The 22,492-nt window shown below is 41.4% G+C and overlaps 1 protein-coding gene across 1 annotated transcript; it reads right to left on the bottom strand.

Moving 5' to 3' along the window:
• Positions 1-15,267: 15,267 nt before the first annotated feature.
• Positions 15,268-16,751, bottom strand: cited4b (Cbp/p300-interacting transactivator, with Glu/Asp-rich carboxy-terminal domain, 4b). The gene is made up of 2 exons (XM_041213216.1): positions 16,583-16,751; positions 15,268-16,205 (listed from the first exon to the last, which is right to left on the bottom strand). The coding sequence occupies exon 2, from the start codon at positions 16,194-16,196 to the stop codon at positions 15,504-15,506; it is 693 nt and encodes a 230-aa protein (XP_041069150.1). The 5' UTR covers positions 16,197-16,205; positions 16,583-16,751; the 3' UTR covers positions 15,268-15,503.
• Positions 16,752-22,492: the final 5,741 nt, after the last annotated feature.

The following is a 22,492-nucleotide window of genomic DNA, read 5'->3' as shown; positions in this document are numbered from 1 at the left end:
AAATTAATTCTTTGGGATATGAGTATCACTGACTAGGTTGGTATTTATTGCCTTTTCTGGCTGCCCAAGCTGCCTTCTTGAACTGCTGCGATCCACATGGTGAAGGTGCTTTCTCAGTGCTGTTAGCCAGGGAGTTCTAGGATATGAACCCAGTGGTTATGAAGGGGAGTTAGTGGCGATAGCATAGTAGTATTGTCACTGGACTGGTAATCCAGAAGCCCAGGGTAATGCTCTGGGGACCCGGGTTTGATTTTCACCGTGGCAGATGGTGGAGTTTGAATTCAATAAAAATCTAATATTCCATAGAAGTATACTCTAAAAACCCGTCTGGCCTTTCGGGAAGGAAATCTGCTGTCCTTACCTGGTCTGGCGTCCATGTGACTCCAGATCCACAGCAACAGGGTTGACCTTGAGCAAAGGCACTTAGGGATGGGTAATAAATGCTGGCCTAGCCAATGATGCCCACATCCCACAGGTGAATAATTAAACGTAATACGTGTCCAAGTCAGGATGGTGTGTGACTTTGGAGGGAAACCTGGATTTGAAGCTGTGACCAGGCTAGGGGAGGTAGCTGATATGGGAAGTGGTGCCAAAGAGACCTTGGCAGGTTGCTGCAGTGCATTCTGTGGATAGTACGCTTACAGCCACAGTGTGCTGGTGGTGGAAGAAGTGGATGTTTAGGATGATGGGTGGACCATTGACCATGTCGACTCTTATGTCCTGGATGCAAATGAACTCTTGAGTGTTGTTGCAGCTGTGCTCACCCATGCAAGTGGTAAATTAGGAGTTGAGTCGGTTGCTGTGGAATTCACATTGTCTTAAAAGCAAAATATTGCTGGAAATGGATGCTGGAAACTTGAAATAAAAGCAGAAAATGCTGGAAAAACTCAGCAGGTCTGACAACATTGGTGAAGAGAGAAACATAGTTAACATTTTGAGCCTGTATGACTCTTTTTCAGAGCAGGTGCTGGTGGTGTAGTCATAATGTCACTGGAGTAGTAATCCCAAACTAATGCTCTAGGGAGTGAGTTTAATCCCGCCATGGTAGGTAGTGGAATTTAAATTAAATTAAAAAATCATGAATTATAAAGCGGTAATGTTGACCATAAAACTATAATTGACTTTTGTAAAAAAACACTTGGCTCTGAAGAAGAGTCATACGGACTCAAAATATTAGTCCTGTTTCTCTCTCCATAGATGATGCCAGGCTTGCTGAGTTTTTCCAGCATTTTCTGTTTTAATTCACATTGTCTTCTTTGTTGCAACTTATGGTCTTTCACTCCAATACTCCACAAGTCCTCTCCTCCCAGTGTCTTCCATCACACAACCTTTGGCTTAGAGATACTGGCTGGTGCCATTAACCAAAGAATAATTTGAAGCCATGTGGTAGAAAGTTTCAAGAAGCGTTTTTGCTTTTTTTTCTCTGTCAATTCTGACGACAGCTCATTGACCTGAAATGTTAACACTACTTCACTCTCCACAGATGCTGATGAGTATTTCCAGCATTTTCTGTTTTTATCCCAGCATGTTGAAGCTGGACAGGAGATCCTGTTATACATTGGAGGTTTAGGCATGTATAGCAGACATCTGAGTGTTCACGAGTGATTATCTGGCTTAGGACTGCTGATGTTATGCTTCTTCTGCAGGTGTTCCTGAAGGTTCTAGATCTCCATGCATGATTGCAATTCTGTCAAGTGGCCATGCGTGATTGCATGGATGTGAGTAGTGCACTCCTCCAGGGTCATTACTGGACCTTGCAGGGTACTTGGCCAACTTCTATTGACAGAAATAGATACTGGTGTTCAGATATTAGCTGCTGCCTTCACCTGCCAAGAGAATACCCAAAATGTAATGGGATGATTTGTTAAGCTAATGAAAGTTGAGATGTTGGATACATATGGAAATATTGCCAAACTTAACATCATTTTGAAATATTTATTGCAATATAATTGCCCAAGAGATAGTTTTAATTTTTTATGTCACAGCACGTTAACATTAGATAATATGCCCCATCCAGTACACTGTTGTTAGCTGATTATAGCAGAAAAACACTTAATTCGTTTGATGACATTCTAAGAGTTAGCCAGCTTACTTTAATTAGTTTAATGTCCCCACTAAAATAGCAGGCATTAATATCACACCCAGTTATTTCTAAGTTAATATTCCATTAACTTGCTTAGAACTGGGTATTTTAAAAAAATCTTGATCTTGTGATATGAACAATTCTGGAATCGCCACATTTATTGCCCATGGAAAGATATTGGTGATCTTTTCCTTGAGATGCAGCTGCCCATGTGCTGCTGGTTCTCTCATGATGGTGTGAGGCAAAGAATTCCAGGCTTCTGACCCACTGATGATGAAGGAATGGTTTGCACTAGCAGTTTTGAAAAATCTACAGTCACCCTTTAGTGTGCATCATCTTCATTCATATCAATCAGTCACACCAAAAAAAAAAGACTCTGGTCCCGACTAACTCGATGTAAATTAAAGTCTGACTGATGTTTCGCTTTAAAGCACATTACTGCTAAACCAGTAATGGATCAACCCCAGCACTAGTTTAAGAACCCTATCTATAATGGAATCGCCAACGTAAAGTGCTTTTGCAAACCAACAGTTTCTCCATTCAATTTATGAAAAGCAAATTAATATTTCTGAGCATGTATTTCTCACAATATGTCCAAAAGCACGATATGCCTTCACTGCCATGTTCCATTACAGTGATGTATGTTTTAGAAATCAAAGGACCAAACTGCAGCTCCTACAATATCAAGACTATTGCATTTGTTCGTTTAACAAACAGAGAATTTTGCTTCTATATAGAGCCTTTCACAACCTCCTAATGCCAATCAAGCACTTTTGAAGTGTAGTCACGATGCAGGACAGTGGGGAGATTTCCCATTCTCTTTCAAAAATAGTGCACCACAATCTATTAAATCCACCTGACAATTTAATATCTCAACTGAAGGACACCATCTCCAACAATGCAGCACTCCCAGTGACGCACCGGAGTGTCAACCTAGATTTGGTGCTCAAATCTCTGGAGTGGGAATTTGAATCTACAACCTTCTAACTCAGATGTGAGAGTGTTGCCACTAAGACACAGCTTACACTATGCATATGCCCCAAAAGTGACTGTTTGAGCCTCCCTGACCTGGAGGGTCCTAGTTTGCAGAAGCAATTGGGATGCAATGGGTAATGTGTATGTTCGCATAGTGATAATGTTACTGGACAGTAATCCAGAGATGAGAATTAAAATCCCACCAGTTAGGGAATTTAAATTCAGTTAATTAAATAAATTTGGAATATAAAGTTAGTACTAGCAATGAAGACAATGAAACTCCCAGGTTGTTATAAAACCCCAACTGGTTCACAAATGTCCTTTAGGGCAGCAGACATGAAGTCCTTACCCAGTCTGGTTTATATGTGACTCCAGACCCACAGCTATGTGATTGGCTCATAACTGCCCTCTGAAAAGGCCAAACAAGCCAAGTTGCCACCACCACCTTCTCGGGGGTAATTCAGGGTGGGCAATAAATGCTGGATGTGCCAGTGACACCTGCATCCTGTGAATGATTTAAATTTAAAAAAAGTGGTCTAGCAGCCTCTGCAGCCCTCAACTGAGAAATGGTAAAAGAAAAGTCGGGTGACTGCAATGCAAATGTTGGAATGTGGGTGTCAAGAGGATTTGGCAAATTGCCTGGTTCACAGTCAAATAACTTGTTAACGTGAAGAGTGACTGAATGGGTCAGGGACTAGTGGGCCTCTGAAGCAGCCCATTCTCGAAAGGCTGGGAGAAAGATCCCTGTTTGTTTGGAAGCTTATTCAGTTCAATCAATAGAGGGCACTGGTGTGTTGTTTTTAGCCATTCATCTAAGTTTCACCTTACCTCAAAGGCTGGATTTTCCAGAAGTTTAAAGCAACAAAATTCTACTTTATTAATCCAGTGGAATAATGTAAATTGTGCAAATGTTTGACAGCACAACGTGGTGTCCTTAACTTTTTAATGTGTAGGTAGGAATATAAGGAACTGCACACCTAGGAGGGACACTACAACTTCTTATGCCTTGTTATGACAACAGTTCAATGCAAGACTTCAGTAGTTCCAGGGCCCTGAGCTTAAAGTTGCTTGCCATTTTAATTTACCACCTTGCTCTCGGGCTCACGTTTCAAGTTCTCAGCCTGCTGCAAGGCTTCAGTGAAGCTCAACAGAAGTTTGAGGAACAGCTCCCCATCATACAATTAGGCACTCTACAGCCTCTGGACTCGACATTGAGTTCAACAACTTCAGGCCATGAACTCTGTCCTCTATTTTGATGTTTTTTTTTTGCTGGGTGCCAGTCTGTATCTTGCTTTCATTTTTTTGTTCTCAGACAGAGCTGTACATTATTCTGCCAATAATACTCACTCTGGACCAATGCTTTGTTTCTTTACTACAACCATTACAACTCCTTTTGCTTTTTGTTCCTTGTCATCGTTATTATTTAATCTCTCCCGCCCTCTGCCCTATCCCAGACTTTCTCTTTTTTCTTTCTCCCCCTTCCCCCTTTTAGCAGTATAGAACCCATCACATTTCTACCTCTCTTCAGCTCTGAAGAAGTCATACTTGACTCAAAATGTTAACTCTATCTCTCTCCACAGGTGCAGCCAGGCCCGCTGAGTAGTTGACGTTTCGAGTCCTCATGACCCTTCCACAGAACTGAGCGAATATAAGGAGAGGGATGAAATATAAACTAGTTTAAGTTGGGGGGCGGGGGGAGGAAGAGAAGTTGCGGGGGGGTGGTGGTTGGCGTGGTTGTAGAGTAATTAGCACATTCGTTTAGATAATATCACCAACTTCAACACCTCTGTGTTCTTTTATTCTTTTGTCTGTAACATCTTTTGATTATCTGCTCCTATCACTGCTTGCTTGTCCCTACAACCACACCACCCCCCTCCACTTCTCTCCACCCCTCCCACCACCTTGAGCCAGCTTATATTTCACCCCTCTCCTTATATTCGCTCAGTTCTGCTGAAGGGTCATGAGGACTTGAAACGTCAATTCTTTTCTTCTCCACCGATGCTGCCAGACCTGCTGAGTTTTTCCAGGTAATTTTGTTTTTGTTCTGGATTTCCAGCATCCGCAGTTTTTTGACTTTACCGCTGAGCATTTCTATCACTTTCTGTTTTTATTTCAGATTTCCAGCATCTGCAGCGTTTTGCTTTTACTTCAGTAGTTCCGTGTAGTTAAAGTGAGACTCATTCTAGCATTTCTACAGTAAAAACTAACTCAGAGCACTTATCATAGTGTTTGTCATGTCAACAAATGGAGTTCCTGTTTATTTGACATGGCACAGCCCAAGCAGCTATACCCTTATCTCTCTATCTGGAAATATCTCCCAGTTCTTCTGTCCAGGACTGTCTGGAGCAAGCACTCATGTGGCACGGGTTTGGTACATTCCTCATTTGCAAAGCTGCTTCGTGCACATCAAGCATCTTAGTACCTCGCAGGAAAAGAAAATTAGATTTGGTCTCACTCTCCTGGTGCTTGGCTCAGAGATGGATGAGGTAGAGGACTGGATACAGGCCAGGCAGAAACACGTTTTGGTCCTGATTTTAACTCACTTAGACAGAGTTAAAATTGGGCCCCCAAGGTTTGTACCATTGGCCACTTCCGAAATTGGTCAGCAAGTAGGATTGGAAATTCAGCCTTTGCTGATAATTAAAATTTATTCAAAACAACAATTATTATTATTGTCTTCACATCAAATGATACAGAAATAAGCGCATGTACTTTAAAAATTGAATGGATAACTACCATTGCCAACCTTTGCCAAAGGCAAAAGAGCTTTCTTCCAGCTCATTGTGTGTTCCAAGGTCTCTTCCAAGGCTGATTTGTGACCATGTGTTGCAGAATCCTCACTGAAAACCATGCCAACAAGTTCTATTGATTGCTCTGTTGGTGAAGGTAATACGTAAGCCAGAGATCAGGATAATGTCTAAGATGCAATCTGCAGTCTGAGCTGTATTGGCTAATCTCAGCAGGACAGTGGTAAACAGTAGTTAACTTCAGTTAACCCTGGACCAGGGCAGGGGATGGGTTTGTGGGGGTCGGGGGGGGTGGCGGAATTGGTCAGGCAGGTTGCCAATTAGTGTGTAGTGACCAACCACTGCCGGGAAGCATTGATGTGAGGGAGGGCAGGATCTGTGGTGGCCTCAGCACTCTTAACAGCTTTTGAACACTCACTTTCTGGACTCGCACACAAGGAGTAAACTTGGACAAATCACTGCGAGGGCGTTGAAGTTAATAGAACCCTGACATGAATCACCACCTTCGAGAATGGAGGGCAGAATATTAATTAAAAACAGAAATGATTATGTGGCGCAGATTTAAGTTCCACAAGTTCTTTGCTCCTCTATAAACAGCAGGTCTCCCCAAATGGTGCTTGTGCTCAGTCCAGTGCCATTTTGTAACCATCATGAAGCCCTGCTTTAACATTTTGCCTGTTGGAAACTACAGGTTAAACTGGCATAAGTGGGACAGTGTGTTTTTCTGTAGGAAATGTCTGTAGGTGGCCAAACTGAAGTTCCTTTTATTTTCAATTGTGCTTTATGACCTAAGCATCACTTATAATAAAGTGGAAACTTTTCATTTCACTTGTGTGGGAAACCACAATTTCATTTCATTTTTGATGGTAACTGACGTGCATCATACTATACAGAGCATTGATAGTTTTATAGTCGACGGTATTGTTTCCTGATGAGCTGGTGAATCTTTGTAGGCAAGTGCATAGTTCTCATAACAGCAATTTTCCTGCATCCTTTTGCACCCTTCTTTTTAACGATCTGTTCTATTCATTTCAGAGTTCAATGCAGATACGTGTGTGTCAACACGGGTATAACATTAAATGCCATGAGAATAACTTTGGTCACAAAAACGTCTGAAAATCTTTATGGTATTGGAAAGTGTCAGTGTCAGATCAAAGTCAACATGTGGTTGTGATAACACTCGCCTCTGATCAAAATGTTTTGTTTCTTTAATGGCAGGGCCAGCACTAATTGCCCTTGAGTCCATTTCAAAGAGCAGTTTATAGTCTAGCACATTGCTGTAGGACAGACAGGTGAACAGTGGTAGATTTCCCTTCCCTAAAGGGGCATTAGTGAACCAGGTGAATTTTTACAGCAGTTGTCATGGTCACCATTAACTTTATACTCCAGATATATTTTTTGAATTCAAATGCCACCAACTACCATACTGGGATTTGAAGTTACATCCCCAGAGCGTTAGCCTGGGTATCTGGATTACTAGCCCAATGACATTCCCACTACACCACCAGCTTCTCTAATGGTGTCTTGGTCCAGCTCCCTCAAGGACATAAGTATGTAATCTAGGTTAAGACTTAAAGTACAGTGCTGAATGAGTGCTGTATTGTTGCAGGTGCCATCTTTTCAATAGAGATGTTTAGAGGAGGCCATGTCCAACTGTTCTGGTAGACATTGGGAAATCTCAGGACACTTTTTTGAAGAAAAGCAGGATCTCTCCTGGTGTCCTGATCAACATTCACCTCAACACAATGAAAACAGATTAACTGTTCATTCTTCTAATTGCCGTTTAGTCGTTTGGCAGCACAGAGCTTGAGTATTGCTGACAAATGAGACACTTCTTGTTGTAGCTTTTCGTCTTGCACTCATCAGGACAATTCGTAAGAAAATATCAAAGTCAGGTAAAACAACATTTTTATGTTGTATGAGAAGAGAATGCTGATTGGTTGGAAAGTGGACTCTGATTGGTAGGGGTGTTGCCATGGAGAATACACCAGTTTATTGTGACTGACAGTCAGCTGTCAAGCATTGTTTGAAATTTAAACCAGGCAACTTGACTCTGATTGGTCAAGACATTGCCCTGGGGAATGAAGCAGTGAATGGCTGTCACTTATTTTGTTCAGCTGAAACAGACACAATGTGTGTACATGTTCTTGCTGTCTGCAAAGAACAGGGCCCTGTGTATTAATATATGTAGTTTCCTGTACATGCATATAAGCCACATTGTGTGCCTGACTGACAATATTAAATTGGTTGTCAGGCTAATCGTTGCACACTGAGGATTATTTAGCAAATGTTGTCCAATTACGGAATCACATCTAATGTTGGACACTATGCTTTGAGTTTTGCAAGTACGGGCTGGTTGGGAATGGTCCGTTCCTTGCCCATTGCAAGCAGCAGAAGGGACATGCTGTTTGATACTATCTGCCAGTCTTTGGGACATATGGTCTACATACCTAGCATCACATTGGTACTGAAATTCATAAACCACATTACCCAATTTTGTGATAGGCAGAATGTCTTTTTGCCTTTACAGCAGCATCCTGTTAGTGGTGAATATCACTTGTGTTGCTACTGCACAGCAGCAGCGTGAAACAGCGCGCTTCCTCTGTTTATCAAACTTTTGAGATACCTTGCCCTTCCAGGGTAATCTGAGGTAGACTGGCCATTTTTCAGGGCCGAAAGTGATGCCGTTGGGCCCGATCATGAGTTTGTGTGATGTACAAAATAAAATGATCTGATCAGGGTAGCCATTGTTCTGCAGGATGTTGTTAATGGGCCTTATTTCAGCATCAAGCTTGCACGGTGAGCAAATGGCTTGGGCCCTATTTACGAGGTTGCTGATAAGGGTAATCTTATAGCGCGTGGAACTGTAAGAACCCCAATGCATATACTGACCAGTGAAGGTAGGCTTGCGGTTGACTGTAGTAGAGAACACCCTGGCAGATTTCTCAACTAGTGCGTCAAGGAAAGGGAGTTCATTCGACTGCTGCAATTCAAAGGTGAATTTGAGCGCAGGACTGAGCCTATTAGACATGCAAGGAAATTACTACATGCAGCTATGAATTTAAATATAGCAAATGTATCATCCACGTATTGGAAATATGCATGAGTTACCCAAGACGCACAAAAGTGATGTCCCTTTATGCCCTATCTTATCTACGACCAATTCTGCACAGCATGAATTGGTAAAAATTATGCTGACAATCAATTTAAGATTGTTAGTCAGGTGTTCCAGGATTCTGATCCAGAGACAGTGAAGGAACAGCAATATCGTTCCAAGTCAGGATGGTGAGTAACCTGAAGGGAACTTGCAGGTGGTGGTGTTCCCTTGTGTCTGCTACCCTTGTTCTTCTATGTGGTAGAGGTCACAGTTTTGAAAGTGGCTGTTGAAAGAGATTTGGCGAATTGCTGCATTGACATCTTGTGGACGGACTAAATGTTTAAGATAGTGGATGGGGTGTCATTCAAGCAAGTTACTTTGCCCTGGATGGTGTTGAGCTTCCTGAGTGTTGTTGGAGCTGCACTCATCCAGGCAAGTGGAGAGTATTCCATCACACTCCTGACTCATGCCTCGTAGATGGTGGACAGGCTTTGAGCAGTCAGGAGATGTTGTCTATAAAACAACAGTGGCTGCATTTTAAAAGAAATCGTTCACTATAGTGCTCCTTTGGGACACCCTGAGGCTGTACAAGGCACTATATTAACATGAGATTTTCATTGCTTCTATAAATGAACACATTTCACTTTGGAAGAGAATTTTAGGCAAAGTCCACAAAATTTAGTTCATATTAAACAATGGAAGATTATTATCTCCACAACAAGGTCTGTCTGGATAAGAGTAAAGATTATCATATTTACATAGCATACTTGGAAAGACTTGGAAAGTGTTTGTAAAATTTTATGTATGACCACCAAGGGAAAAGAATAATTTCAATGGGTAGGGGGCATCTTTATAATCATGGTGAGGTCTAAGCCTCTGGAAATCCCCATTGGCTTCATAAGACTTGAACGTTTGCACAGAAGAGATACACTTGAAATCAGTTTGAAGCTGATTGTATATCTTTATTGAAGGAAGGTTTGTAATACTGACTCAATACAACTGCCTAATACCAGTTTCGTTATGATAACACTGGCATTGGAAATTTCTAGTTTTTTTTAAAAAAGGAAAATCCCTTCATCAGATTCTTCATACTTGACTCTTGATAATGTTTACAGGTATTTTACCATGAGGGCAACATTATGGAGCTCTTCGCTTGATATTCATATAAGCACAGTTTCCATTAAAAATCACTGAAAAATATTTAAAGGGTGCAAGGTCTTGGCTCTTTTTCCCATTCCTTAGCCGTTTGTTGTTGAGGCCAATTGTAGCACCCCAACTGCTGTCCCAAGTTAAGATCAGCAAACAGTTGCATTTATTAGGGATCAAGTATGACCTTCTTGGGCTATATATTGCAGCTTTACACTAAGCGGTGTTTTATCAATTAGGCTATTGAAAGAGGTTTGATATTTTTGACAGGTTTAAGCCACAATCTGAGTAGACCAAGAAAATTGCCTTTAACCAGGGTTAGCCTGACAACATAAGTAAGTCATTTTGACAACTTTCAGCTTATCAAGAAATTTGGCCAACTACTGATCTTCTATGCATACGTGCCTCAGGAAGGATGGTTAGTGTTTATAGGAAGGCACAAGCATTGCTTCACACTTATTACAATTAAATTAGCTTTTGGGCCTGCTATACAGACTACAGATCACAAGCTCCTTCAGCTGAGGTATGTTGACCAGCTGTAGTCTCTTGCAAGTTACTTTCACTCCTTGAGTACACTTTGTGATACATTTGAGGAAAATGCTGACTAAACCTAGCCTTCCATTTCATGTGTAGGTGTATGTGATACATCAGCTATATCACTGGAGTCCTGTATAGTCCAGAAAAATTAAACTTAAACCAGTAATTTATTAAACAAGTAATTTCTACAAGAAGGTGATGTAGTCCAATGCTGCTCCATCAAGTAACTCCTTTGAGGGCCAGAGATGACAATACCACCTTTTTAACAGTTGTTTTCAAAGTGATACATCTTACCAAAAAAATATACATCCACCTGTATCCTGTTTGTAGATTACATATGATGTATAACCACAGGAGAGCATCAGAGGGCACGGAATGGGCTCCCACGCCTAACTGTAAAACCAGCAGGCAACTAAAAGTAATGCACAGCTGCAGAAACCATTTCAATCCAACCAAATCCCTAGATGTGTTACTTGCCTTGAAATACATCCCTGTGTAATTGTTAATGCATTCATGCAAATACATAAAGTACAGAAGTTGGAACTGAGTGGAATATTTTTATGGATGAAAGGAAGTCAAGGATGTACTTTGTAACTCATACTAAACTAATATAACAAATGACTCACTGGATTTTTATCTAAGCACAATACAGGAAATAACACAAATTGTGTATATTTCATAAAAAGTGTTATTGCTTTGAGAACTGACTTCTCTCGACAAAGGATTTTATGCATTTTCTCTGCTATACAATTTACATATTTAAATGCTTTTATGTTCGTTAGGTGAAACATTTAGCAAACTGGAAGTACAAATCTATGTCCTGTTAGCAATTATATCATGTTTTAACATTCAATTTTAACTGTTGGTGAATTTGCACACTGCCTGTGTGAATTTATCAGGCTGTAATTGCATTCTCTGCCCAGTGAAGATGCTGCAGTGATACCACTGCTGAGAGAATGTAATTGCAGCATGTTAAGTTTACAAAGCTTCCATTGCATACAAGAATTGGAAGTAAGAATTTATTTTAAAAAATAATAAATATAATATATGGCTTTATAATGGGGACTGATTCACATGAGCGTACTCTGGCACAATCTATCTCCCACTCTCTAACCTTGCTTCAACTTTAAAGTTGATGATTTACTGTGCGGAATGCAACAAGAGATTGAGTTGTGATGATAAAATCTTATGTATAGCATCTACTTCAGTGCAAGTATCACCCTTACTTCCTGTAGCTCTTCCCCCTTCCCACTTCATTAAAAGCCTTTATAACCTTTAGTTATAAATAAGCATATCCTTTGAACAATGCCATGGGAAATGTGCTAAAATATATATAATTTCTTCAGGCAATATTTTGATTGAATTATTAGATTCTGACCTTGTAGCCTTCCTCCTACTCATGTTGTTTAACAAAACTATTGAACAGCTGTGTAAAAATCATAATGCATGCACACACTGGTGCAACCTGTTTTTCAAAAGTCCACTTAAGTCAAATATTAATCTCGAAATAGATATTTCAAGTCTTTAAACAGTTTGCTTTGCCCCAGCTACTTTCATTAAGGCTGTACACATTTCCGGTAGGTATAACACAAAACAGGAAGATGGTGGTTTTTTGTGGCTGTTTGCGAGGTGCAGGAGGAATACTTGATTAAGCATTCCACACATAAGACTTCACAGGGTTAAAATACAGTAAGAAATAAACCCTTAGCAGTTTAGCTCATTTACATAGAAAAGAAGTCAAGAGCCTCCAGTTATCAAGGGCAAACAGCAACAACATCTGCAACAATTCTCAGGCCATTTGTATTATGTTATACAATCTATTTAACTGGCAAAGTTAGCCATTAGTACTGCATTATAAATACATATTAATTATGAACATCAACATCCATTGATTTTTCTATTATCAATTTTGTTTATACATCAGATAATAAGGGGATCATTAGGGAATTGATTTGTGCACAATAACCATACACATTTGAAATGACACTATCAAGATGCCCACATGATTCAATGGATAAGTCCAGACTGGTGTAGAATAGAGATGGGTTCCTACGTCGACCCTTGTTGTGAAATAAATTGATCTGCTTTTTATCTGGGGTTTAAGCATGGTGCTGGTGCCACTGACTCTCAAAGCACAGGTCCAACATGGCCAGTGGCATCCCCAAAGCAAGCTTATTGAATTTGTTTTGGCCAGTTGCCAGAAAGACTTCTTTTTCCTCCAGTCCACCTAGTGGTCTGCCTTAGAAAATCTATCAAATTTACCCCTGGCTGTCTTGGAAGCTGCCTGTTGGGAGCATCATAACTAAATCTAATATTGAAACAGCTTTAGATAATATCAGCTGGGTGGATATCAGTTGGCCAAAGTGACTCTGAAAGTGAAAAACCAGCCAGTGAACCAAGTTACAATCCCCACTGCCCAAAAGTTGAATAACTTGCCATCACTCAGTTTCTAGGTTTATACATTCAGCACTCCAAAACTGCAGCCTGACATGAATCAACGTTTTCAGAAGGAAAGGTGAGGAAACTGGAAGATTAAATGGCATAATTATTGAAACACCATGGGTAAAATGATCATACTACTGAGTCTCATGAGATTAACCTGCAAAAATGTACAGAAACAGCAAAGCTAAATACTAAAGCTAATCAGAATGATTTGCAACAGTTCCAATTTTGAAATAGAATGGTGAAAGTGACTGTGGCAAACCCCCATGGGATTATATTCCAGTAAGATTAAGCACTCCGACTGTCACTTTCTTTTAATGAGGTCACATTCGTATTATACCGACAAAATTGTTCTCAGCAGTAAGCTCAACAGAACAGATTAAAAAGAGAAAATATAACAGGGATAAAAAGCCAAATTGTGACCAAGGACAATTTCAACCCGGTCCTTAAACTCAAATTGTAAAATCTATTTCTTTCAAAGCATCATAAATACAAATGATATTCAACACATGCTGGAAGCTGAATAGCTTTGATTACATTGGGCCTCATATATAATATAAAAATATAGAGCTTGGCTTTGCACTGCTTTTATTTTTCTCCAAATCACAAAATAAAAACTGAAGACCCAACAAATCCACGTTTCTCCCCCCGCCCCCCCACCAAGTCATAAACATTTTAAATAGAACTGCAGCCCTAGTGTCCAATGTTAAAAATAGAGGTGCAATGCCTATGGCTTATCAAGCTCCATGGCAAACCCCAACTTCAGAAAGTGTATTGAAGACACACACATCCACTTAAGGAAGTTGTGGGCTGCCACAAAGATGAAATACTTTTAGGAGAAAGGGAGATGTTGGTTCTAACAAACTCCAGAAAACAAGAACTAAAATCAGTGGTGACTAGTAATGGGAGAACTGACACGTTTCACTTATGCAAATGTGCTATTACTGTTTAACAAATGTATCCCAGCTTTTCCTTTGGTGACTGTCAGCAACCAATTGCAACAACATTTCAGAAATAGCTGTTTCTTGAATGCTGTTCTTGACCTCCTGGATCGAGGACCTTGAACTTCGTGAGTCCCTACTCATTTTCTCAACTTGGAAGATATTCTGTGTGAACTTTATGAGGTCAGTTATTGTAATTCAAAGAAAACCCATCTTCCAACTGAATTGCAAGTTCCAGAATCAAGGTATCCCTAGAGATCATGTTAACCTTTTGCTTTCCTGAACTAAGTTTTACATGTACAAAAAATATTTTGTCCAGTTGTTGAAAAAAAAATCAAACCCAACTTTAACTACAAACATTTCATAAAACTGGCTACGAAACACCAAGTGTTTAGTTTCTGCTTCGAGCCATTGCCCTCAAAACATATAAATCCTGGAACCTACTATGTCATGCAAATGACTGAAGAGGAGGAGAGAGAGAGAAAAAAAAGTTCGCAGTAACTTTAAAAGAAACGTCTTTATTCGTTTTTTTTTGTTTTGTTTTAAAAGTCTCGCTTCATCGATCAACAATGAGGAGCTGCAATTTGCTATCCAGAACAGTAGGTGGCGGAAGCAACTGGCAGTAGACGAAATTAAGCACTCCCAAAAAAAAAAGCAAAAAAAAAAATCCAGCGGTCAAACATAAAGTACAACTCGACTTTACATTGATCTTGTTCATAAAATAGTTAAAGTTATACATGATTGCATCAGTCATAAACAGCTCCGGAGGTGCCACTCTCTGAAGTCTACGTTTTAAAATATTTATACACAATACATTTAATACTCTGCTGCTGCAGTCAGAGTTTCAAATTTAGGTCGGAACAATGGTGAAAGTTCTGAGTGGAGTCTCAAGTATCCTTTACAGACAGCATTTGCTGTTGCTTAAAGAAAACAATGCCCCTTTGGCAGTTGGGATGATCCTAAACGCCCCACATTGCTGGCTGTGTTGTAATAATCACCGAAACAAAAAAAAAGTGGGGGTGGGGGGGGGGGGGCATTTGAAATCAATTTAAGTCAAATTGTGGGCGGCAAACAGGGCGCCACATTTGGTTACAGCTCCAAATGAAAGTACCTTTGTGAGTGATCAGATGGACCTTACATACGGAAATCTCTTGCACAAACTCCAAAACAAAAAGTTTGGGAACACTTTCGCTTTTTTTTTTCCAGAACTCGATTGCTTGTTGTTGAGTCTTGAGCTGGGTTTTAGGTAGTTCAAGCATTGCCACCCAACCCCAACCCCCCTCTCTCTCTCTACCCCCCCCCCCCCCCCAAAAAAAAACCCCACACACACAACAGGGCAGCTGCCTCTTTAAAGAGCAGCAATGATGCCAGACGTCAGGAGCGAGGAAGCGTCCACACTCCCAATCAATGAGCCGACCCTCTCTCTCTCTCTCTGTCTGTCTGTCTGTCTGTCTCTTTTTTTTCCAGTGCAACATTTTCGATGCTTGTTGTGACTGACAATCCAAGCTGGCCCACCCCAGGGAAGCAGGCCATTCTCAGCAGCTCACCGTGCTGGGCTGCTGCTTGTGCACAAAGTCCGAAATGAAATCGAATTCGTTCTGTCCCAGCCAGAGTTCGGGTAGCTCTTGAATACGATCCAAGCCCAGTTCCAAGACAAGAGACGTTAAAACGTCCTCGTCGATGAGGTCAGTGTCCATAACGTTTAAGGAGAGGGAGGAGGGTGCAACGTGTTGGATACCGGGCAGCGGGGTTTGGTTCATGGTATTCCGGTACTGCTGACCAGTCGCTACCATCCCATTATTCATGCCAATCAGCGGGTGACCGTGGTATTGATTGTTCAGTTTCTGCAGATGCATAGTGGCCATTAACTGCTGAGGGCTAAGGGTCCCCAGAAACTGTTGTTGCTGCTGCTGCTGCTGCTGGTGTTGTTGCTGTTGCTGCTGCTGCTGCTGCTGCTGGGTGCTGTACATCACGTTGGTGGGCATCTGGTGATGGGTCATCTGTCCGGCCAGGTTACCCACCCCAGGGCGAGGTCTCATGCCCCCGTTGGAGTCTATGCTGGCCCCGCCGTAGTGCAGAAGCGGGACGCCGGGGTGATCTCGCCTTAACCCCGCCTGGGCGTGCTGAGTGCTCTGAAGACTGTTTATCCCCATGCGATAGTTCTGAAGTCCGTTCGCAGCATCAGGAAACCGCCCGGGATTCATTGACACCATCATGTGCTCTGCCATCTCCAATCGCTGCAACAACAAAAAAAAAACACACCAACGTAGGTACATTGTAACCCACACCAAATACACACCATCCCGAAAATATGTTTGCAAAAAAAAAACGCATTCGTTCCGCAACTAAACTTTTTTTTTAAACACTGTGCTCTTTCCCTTTTGGTCTACAGTTCTTGTCAATTTAGCCAGTCAATAATAATAATAAAAATAATAATAATAATGATGATGAAACGCAGAGTCCAAACTTGACTCTTAAGGAGGTTCGTTACTCGGGTCAGCCTTGAAATTTCACGACGGACCATTTTAGAATTTTTTTTTAATATAAGTACAACTGGAAGAAAGCGAGCAAAACCCCCACACCACCCCCCACCCCCCCCCCAGCCAAAACCTACCTTATTAAGCCTCTTTTTCTTTAACTGCAAAAACGAAGTCTCCGTATTGTAGAAACCGCAAGCGCCTATGAAATTTCGCTCATACACTCGTACATTACATGAGTTGTGAAGATTCACTTTGTATCCAGCTCCTGAAGCGTGCCTTCCTGTTACTGGGTCAGATGGAGATTATATACTGTTCCTGAACAGAGGCAACGCGGGGTGGAGTTTGCAAACGTCTTGTGCTCCTAAATGATTGGCTCGTCGACCATGCGTAAGCGTATTATTTTAACTTTGGTATCACCCAGAGCCTCAGATAAGCCTCCTGTTTACTTTTTCTTTGACCAATGATTGGCCTCTTTCCCACCCCCCCCCCCCCCCCCCCCCCACCTCGAGTTTCCTGAATGCATCAAACTGACTCCCTACCGCGGGGACTGTTTGTTTTTAATTACAAGGAAGGTTGTCTCTTGCAGGAAGCGCCAGACTCTCGTCTTATTTACATTGCAATTTGCCACGAAATGTGCCTGCAAGGATTGTGCCTTATTTTTTTATATAAAAAAAACAAGCACGTTAAAACCGCCAAATGATTTTAGTTGGTTTTTTTTGCAGTAAGAAATTAGGTTTATTAATGTGCTCGGCCGCCTGGTGCCAGGCTGTAGTTACACCGTGAGTACACCAAAAGGATAGCTGGTAAACAAACATGAACAATTAGAGCGAAAGCGAAGGTTAAAGTACTAATTACGATTCTACGTTTGAGAAATGGTCTCTAAAATTAAAACGATTAAAACACCAGCATTCAGACCAAGTTTGTCTTTATTTCGATCTTGAAATATACAGAGAGCCAAAACGTGAGAACGCCTTGATTCCTTAAGATTTCCTTTACAAAGCACACTCCACTGAGTAATGAAATTACATGGCATTTAACTTGACCATTATTCTTCCTTATTTCTTATCCTCCTTATTCTTCCTTTTTTAGTTGCTCCTATGTTATCCAGACTAAATGTTCAATGTCATTCCTTTAAATTGCTTAATAATGACCAGGTACTTACTTCCCCGTTGCTTAAGAATGAAATCAATCTACAGAATTAAAGCCGGCTTTAGTGGAGCTGTCATTCATAAAGAAAATGAATTCATGCAATCTTTTATCTTCATTGCTTTACTGGATAATCTGTCAATTTTATGATATTTGCAAGCCAGTGATGGTCCAGTTACTCTTACGCCTAACAGTTGACATTGTGAAAATTTTAACACAGCAATATCGAAACAGCATTACAAAGGGATGCAATATGGGTATTGCAAATACAAGCATAAATATACCAACTGTACACTGTGTGTGTGTATATATATATATCAGTGAGAGAGATATGCACCTGCATCAATATGGGTATTGCAAATACAAGCATAAATATACCAACTGTACACTGTGTGTGTATATATATATATATATATATATCAGTGAGAGAGATATGCACCTGCATTAATTGTGCATATAGCCCGGGGTTGAATTCTTGCGATTCCTTTTATTGAGTTTCTTTTTTGAAACAAAATATCTTTGCAACGTACGAGACAATTCCACCGTTGCAGCAAAATAGCAGACAGCCGGCCCTCAGTCGCAGTCCTTTCTGGAGTTGAACTTGCTGACTATTACCACGGAGAAGGCGTCAACCTTTGGAGCAATTTTCCTCCTCCTCAGCTAGAACGTGATGTGCTTTTATTCGGAAATGACTGAAGGTGGAGTATGTAAACTTAGGACAACCTGACAAGTACACCCCCTGGGTGGCTAACAGCACCTTCTGTGGCTACACAAGACTGAATATACATGAGGGAGGGGAGACTTTCATTTCATTCGTGGGTGTAAATTGGTCCTTGAATTTTGGACAAAGGCGCCTCTTGCAGTTTCAGGATTGTTCCCCTCCACCCCTACCCCCAAGGTGCACAATCCATTGATAAAGGATCGTTCTAAATTTTGCACCACATTTGGTAATGTAAACACTGAAAATTAGCACTATCAGATCATCAAAACATTCTTGGTTTTCTGCCAGGTTGTATATTGCAGAAGGCTTCTTGTTTTTGCAAAATGCATCCTGGTGCCAGTGAGTTTGATAGCAACACCAGTTTGATTGCAAACACCAGCATTTTGGTGCATTTGCCCGAGGGTTTGGATTCTCAGTGTGGCACAGATTAAACAAAGGTCCTGAGCCAAAAAATATGTATTGCTGTATATCATCACTCTGCCTGCTCAATGTATTCCCTCCGTATTCTCAAACCTCTTGTCCTCTACTCTCCTGTCCCTATGACTTCGTCTTTGGTTAAAAAGGAGTGTTTGCTCTGAAGATATCTCAACAGTATCACAATATTGCTCTTTGGTTAACCTCTCCGGACACATCGCAGCTACGATAAAAACAAAAGAAAGACTTGCAGACTTAGATACTGTTTTTCATAACCTCAGGACGATATGGTACAAATTCCGTGCAACCTTGCTTCATCCCCTACTCAGGCCACTTAAAGTTCACCTGTAGGCCTAAGGGGGAAACCAGGATTCAGTTGGTTAAGCCAGTGAATAACTGAGCCCGTTTGCTGAGTTAGTTGAAAAGGGACTTTGGCTGAGCTCTCACTACCAAAGAGGAACATTGGCTAGGGTTCCAGTTCTGGGGTGCACAGATATGGGGTGGAGCCCCTCCAGGGGCACTTCTAATAGATCAGTAAGTAGCTGATTGCTTTGTCTGGTATGGTTCAAAGTTGAGCAGACCATGATAGGTCCACAGATATCAAAAGGCCTCCAGTACCTTAGCCAAGGGTGAGTTTTCACATGAAATTATGAAAAAGAACATCCTGCATTGATATAGCATCTCTAACTTACTAGAATGCTCCAAGGTGCTTCACAGGAGTGTGTGATAAGACAAAAACTGACAGTGAGTCAATGAAGGCAACAATAGGATAGGTGACCAAAATCTTGGTCAAACAGGTAAAGGAGGGGAGAGAGGTGGAGAAACACAAACCTTAGGGAGGGAGTTTCCGAGCCTGAGGTCTAAGTGCCTGAAGGTACAGCCACAAATCAGGTGAAATTGGGGAGGCACAAGAGGCCAGGGCTGCAGTTCTTGGAGGGTTGTGGGGCTGGTGAAGGATACGGAGATAGGGAAATTAGGGTGAGTCCATGGAAGAATTTGAACATAAATACTTTAAAGTAGTTGCATTGGTGGACCAGAAGCTACTATGTCAGGAAGGGCACTGGAGCTAAACCCCATACCATCCTCACCAAACAGCCATACAAACCCATACTTTCTGGACTGTAATCAGTAATGGAAAAGTTGTCTGACCTTTCCCTTCCTTAGTCTAGACACACTGAGGTTAACACTATTGCTCTCACGAACACTCCGACTGAAACTGGGTATACCACAAAGATTAGGGATCAAACCTAGGACTTTCTAAGTCTAGGTGGTTCGGTATCGTATCCTGTGGGGAATTCACTGATTGGGGTATTGGGGGAATGACAAATGCATGAAAATTTACATGATGTATTTGTATGATCAGGTTGAATAAAATGAAAATTCTCCCGTTTTAATTGTATGTATTTGTTTCCTTGTAATCTAGTCTATAGAAGAACCTATTTTCAATTCTTAAAACATAATGTGTCAAACGCTCTCCTGTTCCTGTGCTACATTAAAACGAAAACTGGATTTATGGTGTATAAAAAGTTTTCTTCCAATTTTAAGGACACTTCAACAGGTAACAATGAAAAAGGGATTTAACTACAGCTGCATCAACATTGTCAATGGTGTCATTGTAATCTAAATGAATATGGTTTCTTTCTGTTAGTTTAATTTTGTTCCAAGGCAGTAATGATAAGTGAATATATATCACAAACATTTGGTGTCCATACGTAATATCTACAATCTAATCTGTATAGGGCACTGCTCCTTCCAACATATTATTGTTACCGATGCACAGTAACAGCAGTGTGTGCCATCCACAAGATGCACTGCAGCTACTTGCCAAGGCAACTTCAGTAGCACATTCCAGACCACGATCTCAACCATCTAGAAGGACAAGGGCAGCAGATGGATGGGAACACCGCCGCCTTTTTGCCAATTAATCAGCAGTACATTGTCTCCCAGTGCTGATGATTTGTGGGACAAAGAAAGTGACTGGTTTGCAAGTAACATTGATTATTTTTTATTTGTTCATGGGATGTGGGTGTCACCGACAAGGCCAGCATTTATTGCCATCCCCTAGTCGCCCTTGAAAAAGTGTTGATGAGCTGCCTTCTTGAACAATTGCAGTTTGTGTGGTGTATCATATTGTCACTAGACTAGTAATCCAGAGACTCAGGGGACTCTGGGTTTGAATCCCACCATGACAGATGGTGAAATTTGAATCCATTCAAAATCTGGAACTAAAAATCTGATGATGACCACGAAACCATTGCCTATTGTCGTAAAAACCCATCTGACTCACTAATGCCCTTTCGGGAAGGAAATCTGCTGTCCTTAACCTGGCCTGGCCTACATGTGAATCCAGACCCATAGCAATGTGGTTGACTCTTAAATGTCCCCTGAACAAGGGCAACAATTAGAGATGAGCGATCAATGATGACCTAGCCAGCGACCCCCACATCCAATGAATTAAAAAAACAGTGCTGTTGGCGGGGTGGGGTGGGGTTGGGGGGGCGGGTGGGGGGGGGGTGCAGGATTTTGACCCAGTGAAAATGAAGAACCAGTGATGTATTCAATTTCAGGAGCGGAACGTGCTAAGGTGAAACTTACATGCACCTGCTGCCCTTGTCCTGCTAGGTAGCAGAGCTGGTAGAGGTTGTTGGTATGGAAGGTGACGTTGAAGATAAGTTTTAGTAGAAGCTTCCCAGATGCAGGTATTTCACACACTTCCTGCTGAAACAAAGATTTGCGTACTGGCTAATAGCTTGGTGTAAACTGAATGTAAATCTTATATACAATAAAATAGACCTGGGACTTGAAGCATGGGATTTGTTTTCGAAAACCCTGCTGGCATGAAAGACTTTGCCAATTAATCAGGAGTACATTGTCTTCCAGTGCTGATGATTTGTGGGACAAAGAAAGTGACTGGTTCGCAAGTAACATTGATGTGTTTATCTCTGTGTCATCAATCCCTCATTGTTACTTTCTCTGTTTTCTTAGTCCCTGCATTCTTTTGTGTCTTTTGACAGCTGTTCTGTGCCCCACTGACTCTCCCATCAACATTAAACATGCACCTTAATCTTTTTAGGATTCATTTTTTCCATTTGTTCTTGGGATGTGAATGTTGCTGTCATGGCGAGTATTTGTTGCCAATCCTAATTGCCCTTGAGAAGGCGGTGGTGAGCCGCTTTCTTGAAATGCTGCAGTCCATGTGGTGTAGGAACATCCACAGTGCCATTATAAGGGTGTTCCAGGATTTTGACCCAGCAACACGTGATATATTTCCAAGTCAGGGCGGTGAATGGCTTGGATGGGAACTTGCAGGCGGTGGTGTTCCCATCCATCTGCTGCTCTTGTCCTTCTAGGTGGTAGAGATCGTGGTCTGGAATGTGCTACTGAAGCTGCTTTGGCAAGTAGCTGCAGTACGTCTTGTGGATGGTACACACTGCTGTTACTGTGCATCAGTGATGGAGGTAGTGAATGCTTAAATTAGTTAATGGGGCTCTGATCAAGCAACTGCTTAGTCCTAGATTCTGTTGAACTTCTTGAGTGCTGTTGGAGATGCAATTGTCCAGGCAAGTGGAGATTATTCCATCACAATCCTGTCTTGTGTCTTGTAGATGGTGGACAGGCTTTGGAGATTCAAGAGGTGAATTACTCACTGTAGAATTCACAGTCTCTGACCTGCTTTTGCAGCCATGGTATTTATATGCCTGGTGTAGTTAAGATTCTGGTAAATGATATCTCCCAGGATGTTGGCAGTGGTATAATGCCGTTG

Source organism: Carcharodon carcharias, chromosome 19 (genome assembly GCF_017639515.1).
Source record: "Carcharodon carcharias isolate sCarCar2 chromosome 19, sCarCar2.pri, whole genome shotgun sequence".
In the NCBI taxonomy this organism is placed as follows: Eukaryota; Metazoa; Chordata; class Chondrichthyes; order Lamniformes; family Lamnidae; genus Carcharodon; species Carcharodon carcharias.
This window is presented reverse-complemented; position numbering and strand designations above follow the sequence as displayed.